This window comes from Podarcis pityusensis (genome assembly GCF_964106645.2).
Source record: "Podarcis pityusensis genome assembly, chromosome: 4".
NCBI lineage: Eukaryota > Metazoa > Chordata > Lepidosauria > Squamata > Lacertidae > Podarcis > Podarcis pityusensis.
Window position 1 is genome coordinate 58,143,918 of NC_138027.1, and position 23,179 is coordinate 58,167,096.

The following is a 23,179-nucleotide window of genomic DNA, read 5'->3' on the forward strand; positions in this document are numbered from 1 at the left end:
ATCACTTATGATAAATGTAATAAGTATTAAACATGGGGGCCTTGTTATCTATAAACCATGGAGCAATAATATGAAACTGTATTTGTGATGTGTAGCCTGATCCTAAATGTATTTCATAAAGTGAACTGTATTGCACCAGTTATCTGAAAGTGAAGCCCACCCTTGCTTTCTGTGAACAGTGTGTTTAGAATCAGCGTATTAATCTGAAAATAAACTACAGGGCTTCATATTGCAAAATATGAATTGGGCCAAAGGAATGCATTACTTATCTAAAATACAGACATTAATTGAATTCGCTGTGGTTATTTGATAGCAATGAAGGCTAAGGGCTTGAATAGTTTCCCATGTTACTGTGCCACACTTGTTAGAATATTCTTTGAAAACTTGATCCAACAAATTTGAAAACTGGAGCATGTCCCCAGCTATTTCTTGAGTTATACAGTACTAGTTTTACAGGGGTAGAAAAAGCATGCACTGTTTTTTCCACATTAACACACAACTCAGGCTTTGATAGGAACAGTGAAAAAGGAGGTAGATAACTGGTGTTCAACCCCATCTTCACGGGGCCGCATTTCCTGTGAAAGATTAGGAACACAGTCAGGAGGTGCAGTTTGAGGGAGCTTTGACACTAGAGGCCCAATTGGTCCCTGAGGCCCATGGCTGCTTTTGATCTCCCCTCCCCACTTCACTTATTTCAAAGATTTTTACGCCGTCTCTTAGGGCACAATCCCATTCTGCACAGAGCGAGCCTGGCCACAGTTACCTGTGCTCCAATAACCTTCGGTCTAGACTATTGAAGTGTGTTGTGGGGAGTTTCCTTTGAAGAGTGCTCAGAAACTTACCGTATTTTTCGTCCTATAGGACGCTCCGTCTCATAGGACGCACCTAGTTTTTTGGGGGGGAAATAAAGGAAAAATTTTCCCCCTTTATTTCCCCTCCAAAACCAGGTCGGGGAACAGCGGGATGGCGGCGCTGCGCCTCCCCGCTGTCCCCCGAGCTTGTGGGGCTGGCTGATGTCTACCCGGTGCGTGGGGCGCTCTGCTTCAGGGTGCCCCGCGCGCCGGGCGGCAGGCTGCTATTTGCAGCCTAGGGAGCCCTGCGGGAACTCCCGCGGGCTCCCCAGGCTTGCTGATAGCTTCCTGAAGCCTGGATAGCGAGAGGGGTCGGTGCGCACCGACCCCTCTCGCTCTCCAAGCTTCAGCGAAAGCCTGTATTCACCCCATAGGACGCACACAGATTTCCCCTTCATTTTTGGAGGGGAAAAAGTGCGTCCTATAGGGCGAAAAATACGGTAAGTTCAGAACCTAGCAGCTAGATTGCTACTTTTCTGGAAGCAAATCCCATTGAACATACTTCTGAGTAAACATGCATAGATCGTACTGCAAATCAGTTACCGGGAAAGGAAGCGTGGGTGGAGAAGAAACTTGATGGGCGTGCAAAAGCACCTGAAGTTAACAGAAGGGGTAATTTGGGGTTCTGTTTGGAAAGGCATTCATGGAGCAACAATTCGATGTACAGTAGTTAAGAGAAGCACAGGGTCAAAAATACTGCCTTCTGTGTGTTTTGTTTTTTTTAAAATAAAGTGCATACCCTCCAGTGGAAAATAATAAACAATTGGGTTTATATATATCCAAAAATTGCCTTCTATTCAAAAACCTATGCCACAAATTAAGTCAATCTGCATATGGCTGCTTTGCATAATAGATTCTGGTTCCGAGATCCAGGTAGCCAGGTTAACTTGGACTGACTGATTCATTTTGGGGTGATGATTTGGAAATGGAAGGTGAGAAGGGTCTGGAAAATGGAGACAGGTGGACTGTGGAATAGAGGCTGGAGAATGGTAGCTATTTGAGAATATCAAGCCTTTTTCAGGGCACTGGGCCATTACCTCTGCTTAACCACTAGAAGTCCCTTTCTGAGTTCTGAAGTTTTTCATCAGACACTGTACATGCATTGCAAGCATTTCTTCCTTAGAACCTTGTAGCTCTTCCATTTCCTCCCGGTCTTTTCCGAGTCAGCCAAAAGAAGCACGCTGTGAGCAGAGAATGGCAAAAACTTATTAATAAAATTGCAGGAGGTTAGCATAGTGTAGCCATCTAGTCTTTTCCCAAAAGATACTTTTGTGATGAAAGGTTGTAATAGTAGCTGAAAACGCACACAGAATATATTACAAGGGCCATAGAGCTTACTGAAAGAATACACTTTATTCTTAGACTGAAGTGTAAATCAGGTTTAATGCCTGTTGACTTTTATTGGGTGTGTTTGCTATTTAAACATAAGGGATTTGGAATAATTATTATCCAGGATTTTGGATATAATCTCTAAATTCTGGCTATTTATTGGTTCAATATTTTTATGTGATAAGTGATTACTTGTCCCAAACCAGAAGAAAAAATAATAATGTAAAACATATTTGTGGCAATTTTCCAGATTCCCCATCAGCAAGCAAACACAGGAACATAATTACCATCCCTAAACCAGTTGCATACTTCTGATAAACAAAGATTTTTAAAATTTTCACATAGGACGGTTGGACCTCATGGAATTCAGCTTCTAAATTCAGAAATGAGTCCCATAGGAATCAGCCTATAAGAAATATTCCCTTATGATAGATAAACCATGGGAGCTACAGGGACCACAACCTCCCTGCCATTAAATTGTGCTAGCTGATAGTAGCATCAAGGCATGAATTGCCTGGGGAAGAGAAAGCAAACATAAGCAGGCCAGCACAATATTCAGAAAATACTCCTGCCACATCCCTCCTCACTGTGTACCCTCCCAGACAGAGGAGAAGGGAACATGAACACCAGTTCAAACCAGGTGTTCATCCTTTTTTCATAGGAGAATTCCAGATATAATTCAGTGTCTACTCCAAGCATATGAAATCAAAATAAATGAACAGTTTAATTTTCCTTTATTCTACATCATTTGCTAATTCTTATAATAGCAGGTTGCTCAAACTAGACTCACCTAAACAGTTTCATTTGGCACCCCCACTTCATTTGGAATTTTCATTTGGTACTCCCACAGTGGTAAGGTACCGCCTCTTTCCATATGAACCTACCTGGACCCTGAGATCATCTTCTGAGGCCCCTCTTCATGTGCCTCTTTCTTGAGAGGCCCGGAGGGTGGTAACACAAGAACAGGCCTTCTCTGCAGAGGCTCCCCATCTATGGAATGCTCTCCCCAGGGAAGATTGCCTGGCGCCTTCATTATACACCTTCAGGCAACAGGCAAAAATGCTCCTTTTTTAGCCAGGCCTTTGGTTGACCTGATCAACATTCCATATCCTTTTAAAATGTGGCTCTTTTGGGGGGATATTATTGGGTTATTGCGTTTATTTTAATTTTATATACTGTGGTCCTTTTATGTGAACTGCCTTGAGACCTCCGGGCTTAGGGTGGAATATAAATTCAATAATAATAATAATAATAGTAAACATTTCATACATTGCATTTGAGGTAAAAAGCAGAAATAGTTAACTATTGTAATAAATCACCATAACATTATTTTTTACAAGGTTTTATTTAAAGGTAATATATACTGAAGGGAAAAGGGCCCACCTCAAACACCATGACAAACTTATATGCAAATCATGAGATTGTAATCTGTAGCACTGTCTCCATGCTTTGTAAAGTGGGTATATTCCCCGGGCCTATCTCCCTCTATCATACCGTTTAATATTAGCAAGTCCATCCACCTTACAACTTCGGCTACTGTAAATATGATATTTAGACAAATGGGAGGTACCTCTGGCTAAGCAGATACCTGGTTCCAGAATCTGATTGTAATGGGTGTACAAATTAACATCGTTGGCTCCCATATGTGTGTTAAAATCCTCTGCAATGATAAACACTACAGTAGGATATAGGGATTCCAGGGATTCTATATAATTCTCTAGTTCTGTCCAGATAGTATTCACAGTAGATTTTGTTTTTACAAGGTGGTATGTAGACGTTAATCAGCATAAAAAATAGTTTCAAAACTATAACCAAGACAGCAGTTGCAAATGGGTTCCATGGAATCATGGCTGTTGTAGTTTGCATTCAACTTTGTGGAGATGAAACTTGCTAGACCCCCCACTGGCCCCACCGCCTTTTGTTGAGGGAATGGCTGTCAATGAGTGACAAAGGGTATGTTTTTCCCCTCTGCATGCACGCACACATCATGAATTCATGTCCATTTGGTTTTTATGGGTTCAGAAATATAGTTTCTAGGTAAAGGATGAAAAATCATTGCTGTGTTAAGCAAAGTAATAGCCAGTCACTTCCTGAATATGTGCATTCCCAATCTGATTTTAGGTGTGAAGATTGCAAAGAGCAAGTAAATTATAAGAAACTAGTCAATGGGCTAAACTGGAGAGATCATCCAATTCCAGTTTTCCAAACCATCTTGATGCCTTTACAGGTAAGCCAAAAGTATTTCTGACTAATGGACCTGCACAAACAAGAACCTCCTATTGTAGCTTTCAAAGGAAGTCCAAACATTTATTGCAGTCAAATAATAAAAAATGTACTTAGTAATGAATGAGAACAAAACATCCAAAACATTTTGTGGATTCTGAAACTTCACTACGCTTATATTCCTATTCCGAGGGCCACTTCTTACTTGACTGTTGAGGTTGCACGTTCTTCTGATGAGGCATAAGCCACATGTTGGGTGTCTCAGTACATCAAATTTCCAACCGATTTCCTGCTGCTGCATGACATCTGGATTGAAAGTAAAAATCTATGCTCAGCTTGCCTCAAAGTATTTTTGGTGTATTTCCCCCCTTGTTTTAATTGTTTAAATCGCTGAAGATAATTTTGATGAGTACATTTTAATGAAAAGGGGGTCCTGAGGGAAACTAAAGGAAGGAATGGAATTTGAATCCCCCTGTTGGATTTTTGAACTTTATCCATTATATCTTCATCTCACTTGTGATTTAGGATTGAGTATTTCTGGAGTGCTTGATGATTATATCTGACACACAGAAACCTCAGGCTGCACTCTCATTGACTAACTGAATCCAGAGAGTTTTATTTAATCTGTCTACCAGTTTCTAAGCTAACAGGTCCCAGGAAATAAATCTTCTCCTCGCTGGTCCCATGGCTTCATAGATGCAGTTTACTGCCCTGATATCTTCTTCAAGAATGCTGTACTGAAGATCACTATTCCCCAGCTAGCTTAATCTCTAGCAAAAACTAAACAATTTATGTCCCAAAATTCCAAAGCCTGGTTTAAAGATGAGGTCTTCTCCCATCCCTGACAGCCATCAAACTGTCAACTGGGTCATATTATATTGTTAGTGGAGTATATTGAATGTATTCTGTTTTTATAGCACTGATTCTCAAATGGAAAGAGAGATAGTGCAGGGAGCTTCTGGAGCAACAGAGACCTCATCCTTAAGATGGGCCTGGGCATGCCTCTGGAGCATTATACGCTGCCTGGGAAAGGGGAGTTTTCTATGAGGCACTGGGAAATTATGCACATCCAGGTCTGGTTTAAAGATGAGGCTTCTGCCACTGCTGAGCTCAGCTGTTTTTCGCACCAACACCCTTTTATCATGGTAAGTTTTAGGAAAGCATGGAGGGAGGAAGCACTGTGGAGAGCTTTTTTGGGTTTGGTCTTTTTGAGTTTTCTTGGAAAGCTCATGGAAAGCTCAAGCTTTTTCTGCAGGTTCTCTAAGAAAGTATGGAAACCCAAGTTGATTACAAGGTGGGCTGAGGAGAGCAAGCTCCTCACTAGTTGCACGTAACCAGTGGATTCTTGTGGTGGTGGTGTATTTTTAGGTTGGGCATGGGAATCAATATTCAGTCCCGCCTTCAGAGTAGCCTCTAAGATTTTGCTAGTCTCCTGTTACTGACTCTGCTCAAATTAAGGCTGATGAGAGTGATCTTGCATTCCCCAGGTGAGTTTTAATGCTGCTGAGGTTTTTCCTTGTCTCTGCCTCTGCTTTAAGGCCATTCGTTCTAGAAACTTGCATCTGATTTCTTAAGCTTAAACGTATTCTTGTTAATGTTACTCTATAATACCATAGTTCTGTTTGTATAACGATTTATGGACGGAAATGAGGACAGCACGGCTTCATTGTGTTTTAGCCCTAAATGTGTTTTGACCACTTATTCTATTATTTTTAGTATGAAGATGAATGGAGAGGGGAGCCACCGACCCTTCCAGTGAAGAAGGTTCAATACTTACCTCTCATGGTGGATCTCTTTGGTAATGAAGATTCTTAGCACCTCTTGCAGATAAATGTTGCGACTTCCTTTCTCTGGAGACTTACTGTACATGCTTTTTTAAATAAAAGAATCACAGTTATAGATTTTTGGGGAAATGTAAGTTTTTGGTTTTTTTACTTTATTGTAGAAATATAATTTAGATACTTTTGTAATTCTTTCAAACTTCAATAGACTGTACTGTACATGCACTTTCACAATTAAAATCATTTAAATTTACCTTTACTCTCGGTTGTTATATGTGCAGTGAGCACTGGGTAACTCAGGAGTTCCCAAATGTTTTTGTGAAGTTTCTAGCTAAGGACCATGTCCCTCACCACCACATACACACAGCCAGACTCTGCTGCCCTTCTGTTTTCTTACAAGTTGCTTGGGGATAGTGGCCATGCTGATCCAGACCCCGACACGACTCCTGACCCATTAAAAGCTGCATAGAAGAAACAATTTGACCAGCCTCCCATCACTGCATATCTTCACTCAGAAAAGATGTGCCAGGCAAAACTCTTGCCTTTTATGCAACTTGGAAAAGATACGGACACTTTTGCAGTAGGATGGCTTTCATAATAAAAACATGATACGTTACTTTGAGCTTGGACACAGGCCTAGTCCTCTCTCAGATGGCAATCTTGTGCCTTGCAGTATCATTCCAGATCTGCAAGTAGCGGCTTACAGATCTGAGTGTTCTGAGTGATCTGACTTTGTGGTTGTAAGGGCTGCAAATTGCCCCATTATGATCTAGTTTTAGCAAATGCCAGATGAAGTGAAAGCACACTTCCTGGTTCTGCAGCTTCAGATTCTGGTAAGGGCTTGTGTGCTTGAATGCTTCTCTGTGAAAGAAGAAAAAAGGTTCTTGCAAACAGACTTCTATCATAGTTGGGAATAAATTTTAATTATTCAGTCCCACGACAAATATAACAGTGGATCTAGCATAATGTTCTCTCACTATTAATATGTATATGGCAATAGAAAAAAAAATCTAAAACAGAATTTCAGTGGCATTTGAAACTCTAACTTGGAGATGTGGTAAGACTGTGGCAGATAAGATACGCATTTATGGTATTATCCAAAAACAAAGAAATATCAAGGCGGGCAAATGATAGAAAGTAGAAAGGATATTGCAAATTATAAGTTTTCTTTTGATCTATTGGCCAACTTCTTGTCTGGTTTATTGGGGGTGGGGGTGGAAAACTGCAATTTGGTCGTTTTTCATATATAGTTTGTGCAGCTAGGAAAGGGTCATGATAGCTCCTAACCAGAAAAGCACTTCTGTTCCAAGCATTTATGAATATACAACTAGAATTTGGAATGTGGGCAGATTTTTGAAGACCACTAATTACAAGCAAATTAAAGAAAGGTTTCCATTATTCAAGAAATTTAGAGAATTTTGCTTTTTTATTCATTATTGGAAACATAAAATTGACAATGTACCTTTATGCTTTGCTTTCTTTATATTAAGAATCATCTGGTACTGTTTGTGTTTCTTTTTGTCTTGCTTTGTATCCCTTGCCTTTGAGTTCTTGTATCTGCCCTCTTCAAAGTTTTATTGATTGCGACTGTTGTGCCGACATGGAATTTTGCTTGGAAATAAAGTTACAAGTCCAGGAAACTAAAAGGAAGAGCACAAATAACAATAAACCAATATCACAAAAAATCACTGGTTACAGTCCTTGGTTTATCATCGGCAAACTTGTGGAACAATTAAGAGTAAAACAGCCTAAGGAGAAGCTCACAAATGTTTGTGTGCATTTGGTCGAGCAGGTTACTTAGCTAAATCAAATTCAGAAACACTATATGCATCTCTAGTTGATTGGACTGTGATCAGAAGCTTGAAGGGCTTCAAACTAGGGGATTAAACACAAACCATTAGACCATTGTTTTGTAGGGATGGGACTTGCTTTCTTTTTTCTTTTCATTGTAGATGTATTGTTTTTCAGTATGACATTAGCCACCTTGAGTGCATTGTATTCAGAGTGGAAAGGTGATAAAATAACATCACAGCAAATAAGCCAGTGACATAGGTTAAGGAGAGAATTTGGCTGAATGGTACTAGCCAATGTGATGCTTTCCATATGTTGCTGAACTACAACTACCATCATCCCTGATGGTTGGCAGTGCTTGCTAGGGCTGATGGGAGTTGGGTCTCCAACCACATCTGGAGACACTACATCGGTCCTGCTGCAGTTGCTACATCACACTGACTCTCACACTAGATTGCCCTCATGAACTGTCATCACATCTTGTGTATGAGAAGTTCCAAACTTGGGCATTGACCAGTTTCAAAGCTCAAATTAAATGACACCAATTTCTCCAGAGGGCTTTGAATTTGGGCCAAACTATTCTGTCTGCTCCTGTTACAGAAAACATTCACTCCTGCTTTCTGCAATGCACTGAAGTACTGGCTTAAATGCCATGTAAGCCTCTGTTTATAAAGATAAGAGTTTGCATAGGGTCCAGGTTGATTTTTGTGATTGTACTATATAAGTATAATATAAAGTGGAGGGAGGTAGTTGTGTAAGGAATTATATATGTGCATGCGCAACATATTGTACATTACTGCTCTAGTTTATTCACAGCATAAACAAGTAATTTGCAATTAAAGTCCCCTTATGGGATTTATGCTGGTAAATGGTGATAAACTATAACTATGCCACTATAAATAACCTGAACAGTAGAGGAAGCATATAATTTACAGATAATATCCCCATTAGTAAATTTTATGGACCAATAAACAGCTCCCACAAGTTAATAAATGCCAAAGCCATAAACACCACTGCTATTAACACGGCAAAATTTCAGGCCCTCCTCCTTTTGTTGGTGGTCCCAATATACCAGGAGAAATGTTATCTCGGGGAAAACATTTATGTTGGCTCTATAAATAACAACGAATTCTTCAGACCCATCTGGAGCTCCTCCATCTTCTCCATGACCCAGGTGGTCTGGTTGTGGTGGTGTGTGCATTCTGCTTTTCATTGCAGCCCCCCCTGCATATATCTGATAGATATATTGGCAGAGAGAAGAGAGAAAGTACACCCCAAATTCCTCTACCCTTATCAATACACAGTTTGAATTGCATAGCGGCCTTTAAACAACGAAAATTCAGATGAATTTATGGGTCCCCTTTAACTGCGCATCACCATCCTTTCCCCACTTTCACAGAATAGTGAATGGTGTGGCTGAAGTATGGCCGTGACTGACAACCTGAGAGCTAATACGACATCTCCTTTATAGGAAGAATTAATTTCCTTTTTGTTCAGAACAGAGAGATGGTTAACGAGACCAGCTGAAAAGAAAACCAAGCCTTCTCTGATATTTAAAAACGATGATTGAAATAGTGAAGCATCTTCCATAACATGTCACAGCTTCATTCCGTCAAGCAGTCAGTCAGCTAGGAATGTAATTGTGCCATCAAACTCTTTGCAAAAATACATTCATAATGTTGCTTGACGTGCTGATGACCCAAAATGACTGAGAGCTTTACAAATCAACCTAACTTCATTTGCCCCCCCCCCCCCCGTTTGATCTGCACCATTTCTTTCAATCTGATTCTCCTACAAACAATGCACAATGCTTAACACCACTGTTTCTGTTAGGCTTTGCCATTTTGGCTGAGCTTGTTTCCATGAAATAAGCCTTCTTTTAAGCTGCTTTTGAGATTCATGTTTTTGACCTCTGGGGCCTTCATGGCCTTTAGAGTATTCTTATCTTTACCATGGGGATTGCTCTTTTAGCAGCCAAAGGATTAACTACCTCAGAAGCAAGCCACCCAGAAATAGCCTCTTTTCATTCTCCCTGCCCCGGCATGATTTAATGTACAAGTTTTTTTTTTTAAAAAAAATTAATTCAACTTCTCTTCAACCTCCTTGGGTTTTATGTTCTGAGAAGAACAGCTGCATCATCCAAATAACTTGTTCCCAGGGCATCATACAAATGCATGCGAACACTTCACATTCAGTAACACTGGCTGATGTTCTCAGGCCTGCTCAGCAAGGTCAGATACAAACCACTTGAAAGGTCTCAAAGGTCCCACTCGGCATGCATTGAGATGAATTCATTGACTTTGCAGGGGGGGTAGCCAGTTAGCAGCTCACACAAACCACATACAGCCACAAAGGGATTTTATCTGGTTCCAGATTTCAGTGCCAATATGGTGACAGGCCAATCAGGTTTTCCAATCGAAAGTGAACCCTACAACCTACTATTAAACAGGACAGATTGGGTCTATTTGTGGGGTGGGGTGGCTCTCAGCAAAATGGTTTTGGCACACCTATGCCCTCTTCCTCCAAGTCCTAACCCACCAGTACCTCCTTCATGTCCCATGAGTGAGCAACTGAATGACCATGGCAAGAAGCAGACTCACTCTGTTTACCTGTCCGCTCCATCTGGGTGATAGGGCAGTGTGGCACAGAAGATGGGTTTACCCATTCAAGGAGGGCCATGCCAGCTTGGAGAGGCATTTTTCATTGCCAGTGTTGGCTGTTGCTGCTTCTCAGCCTGCTGGTGGTTGGTGCTGGTTCTGCTGGGTCTTCCACTCTTGACACCAGGCCTGCTATTAAGATTCTGGGCAGTGAGAGATTGCTGAAGAAGCATCCACCCAGCAGTGACTGTGAAGAAGAAGAAGAAGAAGAAGAAGAAGAAGAAGAAGAAGAAGAGTTTGGATTTGATATCCCACTTTATCACTACCCTAAGGAGTCTCAAAGCGACTAACAATCTCCTTCCCCTTCCTCCCCCACAACAAACACTCTGTGAGGTGAGTGAGGCTGAGAGACTTCAAAGAAGTGTGACTAGCCCAAGGTCACCCAGCAGCTGCATGCGGAGGAGCGGGGAAGCGAACCCAGTTCACCAGATTACAAGTTCACAGCTCTTAACCACTACACCACAATGGCTTCCCTGTGGTGTGTGGATGAGGAATGGCTTATTTTTCCTAATCTGATTATCTGAAGAATAATGGGAGGAAAGTACAGGCTAGGGGTGGTGGAGAAATGCAATTTATTTCACGTATAAATCTGGTTCTATCATACTTGCACTTTTCGAAACAGTATGAGACCAGAAGCACAGCTGGCCTTCAGAATTCTCACCTCTCTGAATTTCACAATGCAGTTTGCCAACCAAATGATGTTTTCAAAGATGCATAGATTAGGGGAAAGTGTACACAGCATGAATATATTAGTGAAAATAACATATGATAATGCTTTACGTTTGGAGAAATTGCAAAGTGTGTACATTAATCAAAACTACAAACAAATATGTTTATTAGGAGATATTTCATTAGAATAATTTTCATGAGGATTTTTGAAAACAAAATTCTCAAATTGCGGCAGAAATGTGGAGAACAGAATTTAAGACTGGAAAAAATGAGAAATGGATAGACCCGAAATTGACATCCTGGACAATGAGAAAAACATGCATATATGGAATGTGTTAAATCCACTCTAAACTGTAGTGTGGACACATCCATAGTGTCATTAACATACCAACCCTGCTGCTCTCAGGAGGAGCCCTTCTGCAGGTATTGCCCATGACTTTTGATACCTCTGAAAAACTCAGGACAAGACTCAGGGATGCTTTGTAAAACTGTGAGTTAATATTTGGATACTGCTAATAGGTTCTGAACAGCTTGGCAGGCCTCAGCAAGGGGGGGGGCGCAATGTTCCCATTTTATGAAGGTCAGACGTATCTACAATCCTACACCTGCCAAAGGATGTAAATTATTTTGGAAGGGCTGTGGGGTTATAACAGAAATCCTGAACTATGACAAATTGTCTAAGAGTGCTAGAAGAACACAAGGAAGGAAACGCTTGCAGCAGGTCCAAAGCAAATTAATATAGCTAGAATCAGCACCGCAATATTTATGACCTGAAAACAGATAAGCAGCAGGATCTGACTTTATGCATGCCAACTTACCTCAACGTCCATGACACAGAACAGTGGCAGCAGCAGGCGTGTTCCTGTTATCCATCAACACTGTGGTCTGTACCATCCGGCAAACAGGTCAAAATATAGTTAGTGTCTCCGGAGGGTTAGAGACCAAACACAAGTCTAGAATCACAGTGGGAGAGCTGGACTCTGCCGGTAAACTCCAAATTAGATTTTATTACATGTGGATGGTGATGATGTAATGTTGATCTGAATAGTATATTAGTATAAAGACAGCCTTTTATCTGGCTGCCCAGAACTTGTCAACATCAACATCAGGGGAAAGTGGGATAGAGTGCTCTTACCTTTTTGCAAACTTTGTTTTGAAGTTGAACTCATTGGCACTGCCTTACTAAAAAAATAGTGTCGGTATGGCCATGCTCGGAAGGAGGTTGGTGTGGGAGTTTGCCTCATGCAAACGGAATCTCTGCTGCTTGAGAAAATGTTGGCATTGGCTTAAACTACCTCCAGTGAATTCATTGGGCACTGGAAGATGTTTCTCCAGGTGATAGAGGAGGAGCTTGAAGAGAATTCCAATGAAAACAAGAGGAATATATATCCCATATTTCAGTTTATGTTCCCAGCAGTGCAAACGGCTAGCTCTGCTTCACACAGTGCCTTCTCTGCATCAGAAGGGTCGGCAGCCCAAGGAATTAATATTCTGGTGACCTTTACAGCTGAGCAGTTTGCTGTTTTGCTAACAAGTTTGGGTTGGGGGGTGGGGCTAGAGCCATTAACACATTGTTCATCCTCAACCCCAAAGAAAATGTGCCTGAAAAGAGCGCTATGGCTGCCTAGCCTTTTACTACTGACCTTGAAGAGGGCATCTCATTCATCCTTTTTTTTACCAGAATTAATGACTGAGCTACACACTCAAAAGTGGTGGGGGATGAGGGAAACAAAATTCAGAGAAATATCCACATACTTTTCCCACAACTCCACAAATACTTGGGAATGGCAATGGAATTTGCGAATAATTGCTTGGCTGACACATGGCTTTTGAAAAGCCCCTAGAAGCCAATAAGATTCACTGCTCATTTCAAAGTTATTGGAAACCCACATTGAACTGTTCTCCGAAATCCATAATTCCCTATACTGCATTCTAGTACTTGGCTTACCAGAGGGGAAGCAACCCTTTACTTTTTGTGATTGCTCCCATAACAACTGTATTTTGAGGGATATTAGGAGTGCATGACCATGATTTGGCTGAAAATGGGAGGTGATGGGATGGGGCATATGTGGATTTCTTTAAGGACCCCCTCCTTTCCCTTATTTCCACATACCCTATTCTCTTCTTATCCTTGTAGAACAGCACCCAGACAGAATCTGTTATGCAAACACACCTGAGGGCAGGCAACTTATATCCGCAAAATTTCTATTTAAGCTTTGGTGTACAAAACACTTTGTGGCTCTCTTTTTGTTTAACCACAAGGGTATGGTTCATATTCTCACAGTCTTTCATCTGGTAGCTGCTGGCTAGAGTGGGGGAAATAAGGCAATCTGGCTGATTTCTGGCCCAAGCAGCCCTTTGATTAGGTGGCAATGAGAATCTAGCAGCATATGTAGAATTTACTGCAAATTACCGGTAAACGTTGGGCACAATACTGGAATTAAAGATGTGTGCAGTGCCCTGCAAAGGTAGAAAACCAATGTTATAGCTTTGCCACTGGCTGTTTGGATGTCAGTCCTCATGGCTTCCAGGGTCTGGAAAATACTTCTGAAGATATAATGATTTTCCAAGGCCATTATGTGAATTTAATGGTCAGGGAGGGATTTGGTCTTAAGTTATACTAATCCATCACTGTCACCATCATCACCATTAGTAGGGTTGCTCCCCTCTTTCTTAAAGGCAAAGGTAGTGGTTTCAAAAGAGCTGAAACACTTATAAAAAAAACTCCTATCAAATTATATGAAGTTCACCTTGTTCACTGATGGTTTGCCACTGTTTCCCCAACTTGCTATGCTGCATGTGCCACCATTTTGTAGCGAGTGACATAGGCATTCCCAGATAATTAGGGATCGTGTAGTAAATGGGATGACCGCCAATATGAGTTGGCTGCAGGCTGAAGTTGCTTTTTTTTTTTTTTGCATGACCCCCCCCCCAATTACCCAAGAAGAGTAATCGTCTCTCCCATAAAAGATGGAAACCACCTCCCTTTGTTGCAGCCCAAATTTTTAATCCTTTTTGTAGCATTTAAACCACTTTAGCGTTTTTATTTCTTCCTCACAGTAGATTCAATTTGGCCAAATTTAAAAGCATAAGTTTCAACAGCAGTTTAAAATGCTTTCATTGCTGCATTGTTTCTTAAATCATTTCCCCACCCTGCCCTTCCTTCAACATGGAACACAGTTTGTGTCTTTTTCCTGTGTCCTGCCCCCTAAGTGATGTATGAACTTTTGGGGGGCAATGTGCAAGAAACTGGAGTGTGGGCAACCAGGCCTACTGGGGAGGACATGGAAGTTGTGGAAGAACTTGCGACTGGGCAGAGTTGTCAACTTTTTAGCCCCCTTTTCCCTCAAAGACCTTTAGAAACAATTTAATCTGCTGATAATTAGCAGGCATCTCCATTCTGTGAAAAGTTTTACCCTGGCTGAGGTTTGAGTGCAGGCAGCCCTTAAAGGCACCAGAGGAGGCACCGGAGGGGTTGCTATTTTTTCTGGCCAGCTGGCAACCCTATGAGGATCGCACAATATATAGGTCCCACATAACTGGTTAACTGACAGCCTAATTTCTCTCATGCTGAACCTTAAACTGTTTACAAAGAATGTTTGATAATGATTTTGATTTTCCTAAGGATCAGCTTGATTGTTAAAATGCTGCACTCAGGGAAGTCCTAGTAAACGGAAAGGGGTTTGTGTTGGCAAAGTCTTTTGGGGGCTGGCATCGAAGCAGCTCGTTCTGAGCCGTTCTTTTCAGGTTTACAAAGTTTCCACTGGAGCCAAATTTCCTTCACAGCCTGGAGGGGAAATATTTCAGGGGGATGGGGTGGGAGAAACCCCACAGTACCAGTGTGTAAAACATAATTCTAAATAAAACTCTCCATAGCATGTACTTTCTCAAGTTTTTTGTTTTTTTAAAAAATCATGTTTATATTGGGAAATATGCACTTTTCCCTTCTGGGCAAATTAAAACCAGCTGAAATTGCTTTATTCAAACCTCCCCCCCCCCCCAAAAAATACGTTTTTCTTTAGTCAAAGATAAAAGATTGAGCTCCCACTGAGAACTTTCCTCAAAGAAAGTAGTGCATGACAGAAAGGTAGTTATAATGCAGATCATGTTTTCTTGCGCCCTTAAGTTGAATTCTTGCAATTTATGGCATTTCTCAGCTATTTGCTTGCCTTTCAGGAGAGAATGGTCTCGCTCTGCTGGAATCTGGGTTCTATTAGAAGAACAAACAAACCTCCTCAATGGCCAAGAGGGATTGCCTAATATCCATGCAGCCCCTGTCTAAGCATGTTTACTCAGAGGTAAGTCCCACAGATTTCAGTGAGACTTACTCTTAGGGAAGTGTGCATCAAACTGCAGCCAACACCTCATAAAAAACCCCTTTCAACAGCCTCAACTATGAGAGAGTGCTGATCTCTTTGTAGGGTTGCTTGTGCAAGTGGGGTTTTACGGCACTGTGCACCTTGCAGAAAGCTCCCCATTCCTTGTGGCATATGTACATTACAAGGCTACCCAGGAGGGTGGCCAGATGCAAAGAGGGCATGGCTCCTGCACATTTAATAGGCCATAGAAGAGGGAATTTCAGCACGTGAATCTTACAGGATAGGTTACACTTGCAGCAATTCCCTCTACTAAAAAAGGTAAAGGGACCCCTGACCATTAGGTCCAGTCGTGACCGACTCTGGGTTGCGGCGCTCATCTCGCTTTACTGGCCGAGGGAGCCGGCGTACAGCTTCCAGGTCATGTGGCTAGCATGACTAAGCCGCTTCTGGCGAACCAGAGCAGTGCATGGAAACACCATTTACCTTTCTGCTGGAGCGGTACCTATTTATCTACTTGCACTTTGAGGTGCTTTCTTCTTTTTTTTAAATAAAATATTTATTGAGATTTTTAAAATGTTACAAAATAAAAATAAAGAAAGAAGAAAATACAAAATAAAAATGGTTAACAAAGTAAACCAAGAGAGAAACAAACCACTTCCAACAATACGAATACAAATTCAAAATAAGAAAAAGAAACCGAAAAAAACAAAAATACACCACAAACATTTAAAAACATTTAAAAACAAATTCATTATTCTCGAATCCTCAACTGTCATTACCTTCTTTCTTTGACCTCCTCCTCCTCCTTTTCTTTGTATCCTAGTTATTAATTATCCCAGCAAATCCTTTCCATATTTCATAATATTCTGTCGTTACATTACCTTAAACTGTTTTAATCTTATCTTTTTATAAAGAAAACCTTGAAACTTAAAGCTTAAATCTTATCCTTACCAACTTCTCATAACCATAATATTATTTCATAGTTCTTTAAGCATCTTTACTAAAGCCGAGTAATTTCATTCCAACATTTTTCTAACATTCATCAATTTTATAAAACAGTCCTAATAGTAAAAAAAAAAAAAAAAGAAATACAAACAGATCCAATCTTCATCCAGCGTCCCTTCCTCCTGGTCCCGGGTTTTGTCAGTCCTTATTATCCCATCGATCTAGCGCATTAACCTGGCAACCTTATATCCAAGGCCCTCAAGTCTCTTCCATGTCCCTTCCGCAGCTCTTCTTCATATTTGTAACTATATTTTCCCTTGTCTCCTGCTCGTGGTAACTCCAGCTTGGCAATATTTTTGACCCTTCTCGACAGATCAGCCCCTTTTCCATATTCAACACTAAATTCAATGTAATATTTAAAAACATGTTTGAAAAACCCTCCAAAATTAAAAGCCCCCACAATCCCAAACATCTCACGGCCCATTGCCAGATTTGAAAAGTCCAAACATCCCAACATAGGGGGGGGGGTCAATCCAGCCCCCCATTTCCAAGCCAAACCAAACTTTTTCTTTCCAAATCTGGCTTTTTCCAAGTTCATTTGTCAAATCCGAAAGCTCATATTCCTGTTGGGCCTGTTCTGTCAGGACACACTCCTGATTTAATTCCTGGGTGGGCTCCACATATTTTCCCACTGTCTGTTCAAAATTTCCCACTGCCTGTTCAAAATTTCTAGTTGAAGTCGCCATCAAATTCATCTTCTCATGTAACTGTTCCAGTAGGGCATTTGTTTTATAGAAAGCACACAACAGAGCTTCTGAATACATTGTCCTGCAAGGTCAAATGTCTATTCCCACGACTGTAATCTGTAACAGCTGCCGGCTCCCTGGAATTGGTTAGTTTCACAGTCTCCCTCTAGGGGGAAAACTTCTATTTGTTCTTGCAACAAAGTTTTCCTTTTTGAGATATTTTGTCAATATTTCTTCCTTTAAAATGCGAAAGGAAACAGTGGAATCACTATGTTTCTCTTCTTTTAGCTATCTGTCAAAAACGTTTGTCTCTGGTCAATGAGCTTCAAACGTCAGTCCTGACACCCCGCTCCAGGATCAGGACGGTGGAAAGTTACTTTACTTTAAACTCACTTTAAACAGTCCGAAAAAGATCCCCCTTCTTCTCCTGCTGTCAAAGGGGGGTTCCACAATTTTAAATGATGAAATCCAATCCTTTAAAGGCGATTTTCTAAGCTCTAGTTTAAGTTGTCTTTGCTTTATTCTGTCTACAAAAGAACGGAAGGCTGACTTCCTGTTTAGACCTTCCCGTTCAGTACCAAATTGAAAATAAATTTTAAAATCCAATTCCTTTCTGCTCGCAAGTCCTTATTTAAGGTCCAGTTGTTCAAAGTTTAAGTACTCACGGGTGCTTATTTTAGAATCCAAATTGTCCCAGGAAAAAGGCAGCGCTCTCCGGCAACGGCTATGCGGCTTTGCTCCACGGAAATAGCAGTTGACTCACAGCACCGCGCCACTTCCCCCTCTTCACTTCGGAGCCCGTTAATGGGTTCCTTTGCGAGTTGGGGGGGCGCTAAAGGTGCCCGCTGAGTCCCATGGTCACAGGCTTCATCCGCCTGTGATTTTTAAAAGGGTCCCCGCTTTGCCGTAGCGGAAAAGACCCGTTTTGCGCGGAGCTAGTCCCTCCAGTTCAGAGGGAGTCCGCCATTGCCGATGGCGCCACCCCGGAAGTCTCGCACTTTGAGGTGCTTTCGAACTGCTAGGTTGGCAGGAGCAGGGACCGAGCAACGGGAGCTCACCCCATCACGGGGATTCAAACCACTGACCTTCTGATTGGCAAGTCCTAGGCTCTGTGGTTTAACCCACAGCGCCACCTGCGTCCCTAATTCCCTCTACTACATAGCTTATAAAAGTTCAGGAGTCCTGTCCTCTCTTGCACCTAGCCACCTTAAACTTCAGAGTCAGGAATGAGGGTGAAATTCAACAAGGAAAACCGAGAACAGCAGGTATGGCTAAAGTAACGTACACATTTCATTATGGATTGTTGCATGCCCCTCCAATCCCTGAGCAGTGCGAGATTCCAGGGGTTCCAGGGGTCTGTGGAAATGAGGCACAGCGGAGTCTGTGGTGTCATTATAATATTTGTTTTATTTACACGTATATACAACCTGAGTCCATGATGAAGGGGTTCACAGCATTAACACCTCCAAAAGGGTGGCTGGACTGCCATCTTTCAGATCACTCATGATCGTATTTCAGGAGCACTGTTACCTCTGGCCCCTACAAGGATCAGTGCAGATATGTGCTGTTGCCATTTTCCACTTCCTTTGATGGGGGCTCTTGCCAGCTCACTTGTGCGCCCACTTGGACCAATGATCACATGATAGGCATTTTGTCTGAACCAAAACTACTGGGCAGGAAACACCACAATCCAGGGACAGAGATGGGATTTTGTATTTTTATTTTTTTGGCACAGGATAGTCCACTGCTGCGTAAACACAGGACTTGGCAGCCTCTTTAAGAGCAAACAACCAAATACTAAGTCAGCACAGGTTCCGTGAACCAAAACTGGGCAAATTTCAGCTGGACAAAGCAGTTGTGCAAATGAGTTCTCTATGTTGGCAGGCTAGCTGCTTTTCATTTGTTAGACTTTCAAAATCATACAGTGTGTAACTTTAGCTTAATATGAAAGGAAAACTTGGGTTTCTGGGTCCTGTGGCATCACAACTCAAGTGTTTTGTTTTGTTTTCAAGCTATCATCCAAGCCCCCAAAACCACCAACCTATATACCTGCTATTTTTTTCCTGGAAATCTTGCTTCTCATTTTAATTGTGGCTGCAACTGTACACACACTTCCCTTGGAGTAAGCACCATGGAATTCAGTGTGACTTATGTCTGAGTAAGCAACAGAACTTAACAAAAAACGTTCCGCACCAGGCCAATGTTCCTGTCTAGTCCTGCATCCTGTTTTCACAGTGGCCACCTATGAGAAGCCTGCTGCAGTTTCCAACAACTGGTATTCAGAAGCGTACTGCCTCCAGCCCTGAAAGTAGAACATAGCCATCATTGTGGAAATGAAATTATCTGCTTTGTGAAGAAGTACTTCCTTTTATCTGTCTTGAATCTTCCAAGATTTAGATTCATTCAATGTTCCCAAGTTCTAGTGTTATGAAAGAGGAAGGAAATATTTTCTGTATCTACTTTTTCCATACAGTACATAACATTGCCTCTTACTCACATTTTCTGTTAACTAGGAAGTCCCAAATGTTGTAACCTTCCCTCATAGGAGAGTCGCTTCAACCCCTTGATCATCCTGGTGGTCCCTTTCTGAACCCTTGTCTAGAATATCCTTTTAAAGGTGAGGCAACCAGATGAGTACACAGTAAGTGCGGTCTCACCATAGATTTGTATAATGGCATTATGACATCAGCAGTTTTATTTTCAATCGTTTTCCTTACGATCCCCAGCATGGAATTTGCCTTTTCCACAGCTGCTTCACACTGCATTGACATCTTCCTTGAGCTATCCACTGTGACCCCAAAGTCTTGTTCCTGGCCAGTCAATGCCAGTACAGACCCCATGAAAGCACATGTGAAATTACGATTTTTCTGCCCTGACTTTACACTTGCTTACATTTAACTGCATTTGCCATTTTACTGCCCATTCACTCTCTTGGGAGAGGTCCTTTCGGAGCTCTTCGCTATCCCTTTTAGTTTTAACAATTCCGTATTGTCAGGATGCATGGGATAGCAATGTAAGAGACAAACACTGTATCCCCCATTGCTTTGGATTTCCTAGGCATGTCTGCTTTTACTTTGCCCCTTAGCCACTTATTCTAATGTTTATTTATGAAATTTCATTCTCACAGCTTCATTTGTGCTGACCCCCTCCCCCAAATTCCCAACACACTTTAATAAATTAACACAAACTATGTGATGCATCTGGTGTCACCCATGCAGATTTATTTCTACAGCAACACACACACACACACACACACACACACACACACACTGCCCTGTTAATAAATGGTTCAAGGTAGATGGCTCCTTAGAGAGAAGATCCATGATGAATAGTTCACAGTTGGTACCCCACACAGCCCTGCATCCCCTTCAACTCCCTGAGGAGGCTGAAGCGAGAAAGAAGAGAGAAAGTCTTTGAAGGAAGCAGCTGTCTGGTCTGGACTATCTTCCATGGAGTGAGAGATGACTTTGATTTTTAGAGCCTTATTACAGTAATGAGAAATGGAGGAGCAATCAGCTTGTGATGAATAGGAAGCACTAAAAATGAACCAACTTAATCTACATATTCATGTGGGGTAGCAAGTAAGGAAAAGGCAGTGGAGGGGGCAGGTGGAATGATTTAGCCAAATTGAATTTTTTTCTTTATAAATGCTGGTGACTTCTAAGTCTTCCAAGTGTAGTCTCTCTCACATTTCATATGTTCATAGGTAGAATTACACTGCAATAGTCTGCTGCATTGCTACTCTGGGGTGATGTAGCGGTTAGAATGTCAGACAAAGACCTGGAAGACTAGGGTTCAAATCTCCTCAGCCATGAAGCAGACAGGGTGACCTTGAGCACGTCATCTACTCTCAGCTTAACCTACACCACAGGATTGTTATGTGTTTCTATCCAAGGATGGCTTCAAGATCATTGGAAACCTTTAGTGGCAGGTGAAGACATTATCAGTCTTACCTTGGCTACCAATCACTCATAGGGGTAGTTCTGAATCCGTGGAACTGTTGCTTCTGCTATTGAGATGCCAAGTGTGGTGATGGCGGGGAAACAGCTTTGGAATGACCTTTAAGGTCACCTAGTAAGTAAAAGAATCAAGGAGTGGTCTTCCAACTCTAACCCATTTGCCTGAGTTAAGGATGCCATCTTTTTTATTGTCCTCCCCTTGTGCTTTTATTAGCAACCTGATATACAAAAATAAGCAGAGGAAGCTTTCCTCATTTCTCAATCTCCGTTACAGGAGAAGTTTCACTCGCAAGTTGTTTTCTTCTTCTTCAGAACCAGCCATCCTTGTGCACTTACAATGGCTGTGTGACATGGAAAGATCTAGCAAGAGGGATCTCACTGCTGGCATGGAGCAAAGTTTCTGCATGCTAAACTGTAGAGCTGAGGATGCTTTTTGATCAAAGCACAGTAGGTTTTCAGAAGCTGCCAAATGACTAAAAGTCAAATATGTCTATTTAGAAGGCAGCATTTACACAGGTAGCACAATCTACAAGGCAAGGTATGTTTTCCTAACTGCTCTTTACAAGCAGGATGCAGGATAACATGACTCATCCTTATTCTCCTTCCCAACAGTGTTTGTGATCTCACTAGAACAGGTGCGAAGGCTGCCTCCTTTCCAGGAACCAAATATATTGCTGTTTGATTTTGATAAACCCCCAAAGAAGTTCAGGAAAGACAAATGTCCCTTCCCACAGACTCTATTATCCAGGTTAGATGGATCATAGTATAAAGACAGACAATAAAGGGTAATGCAATGTTTACTTTTGCACTCACCTAATGCTCTTAGCCATCAGCACTTCTGCAATACATCATTTTGATAAGTGTTGCTAGGCACCAAGAGCTCTAGCTGAATCCTAAACAGCAAATATATCCCTTTGGCTAGAGTAATAACAGAAAGGGAAACTGCCTATCCTTAGAAAACATCGACTCAGCAGTTGTTCTTCCTTGAGAGGCATCACAGTCCTAAAAGTCCACTCTCTAGATTTTTCCTGAGGCAGGTGATGGGTCAGTAGGAGGGCCAGTAGGAGATCTGAAGGGCACTTGGAGGAAGCAATAAGGACTGTATCCTCCACTGCCTCAGAGTTTTTGAAGAGACAGACATAATCTTTGTGGTGACAGCTGGAAACCCAACTCAAATAGGTATGAATGCCAATGTGGAGCCCTCAAGATGTTTGTGGACTCCAGCTCTCATCAACCGCAGCCAATATGGTCAAAGGTCAGGGATGATGGGAGCTGTAGTCCAACAATTTCCAGAGAGCACCACATTGGCTATCCTTGTACTAATGCATGGGGAAAAGCTGGTTTAGGCAAAGCCTAGTGGAGCTTCCAGACTGTCCCTATGTTTGGGTATGATTCAATAACATACCAGCAGATTCAGGTTCTGCAATTAAAGCTGATTTAGAGTTCATGAACAACAAACCCATTTCCACAAAAGATTAGATTTTTCTTGTGGTAAGTAAAGTGAGTGGGAAATGCTCAGGAAAGTGTGGGGTGATACTTGCTGTGATGCAAGGTTGTGTGGCCTTCCTGGGAAAAAAAATCAGAGTGAATATTCAATAAGCAGGCCATCTGGATCCACCCTAAGCTCCAATGAAGGCAATGGGAACAAGAGCCCGGTCTAAAATACAAAGTTCCATTGCTGTGGATCAATTCTATTTGATGAAGTGTGTTCAAAATCTAGTGGCTAAATTATAGGTATACTGGCTTAAATCATTTGTGGTCTGAATGGATGATGAGGTGGCAAAGATCATGCAGAGAAAGATAAAGTACTGAGACTGTGGATCAACAGAATCACCATTCTTCTAAAATGAGATATTTTTTTCCTGTGGTGTGTAGGCAAGGGCAAATGGAAATATTGGGGCATTTTTAT

The 23,179-nt window shown here is 41.6% G+C and overlaps 1 protein-coding gene and 1 long non-coding RNA gene across 2 annotated transcripts in view; one reads left to right on the forward strand and one right to left on the reverse strand.

Moving 5' to 3' along the window:
- EFHC2 (EF-hand domain containing 2) overlaps positions 1 to 6,304 on the forward strand; it is a 58,072-nt gene extending 51,768 nt beyond the window's left edge. The window contains exons 14-15 of the mRNA XM_081003632.1: positions 4,302 to 4,407; positions 6,120 to 6,304. Of these exons, the coding sequence (XP_080859758.1) occupies positions 4,302 to 4,407; positions 6,120 to 6,218 (205 nt within the window). The 3' untranslated portion in view covers positions 6,219 to 6,304. The remainder of the gene's footprint in view (positions 1 to 4,301; positions 4,408 to 6,119) is intronic.
- Positions 6,305 to 7,346: 1,042 nt separating this feature from the next.
- LOC308476166 lies at positions 7,347 to 12,207 on the reverse strand. The gene is made up of 3 exons (XR_013985779.1): positions 12,120 to 12,207; positions 10,585 to 10,819; positions 7,347 to 7,824 (listed from the first exon to the last, which is right to left on the reverse strand). It is a non-coding gene; the product is annotated as an uncharacterized lncRNA (long non-coding RNA).
- Between the last annotated feature and the right edge of the window lie 10,972 nt (positions 12,208 to 23,179).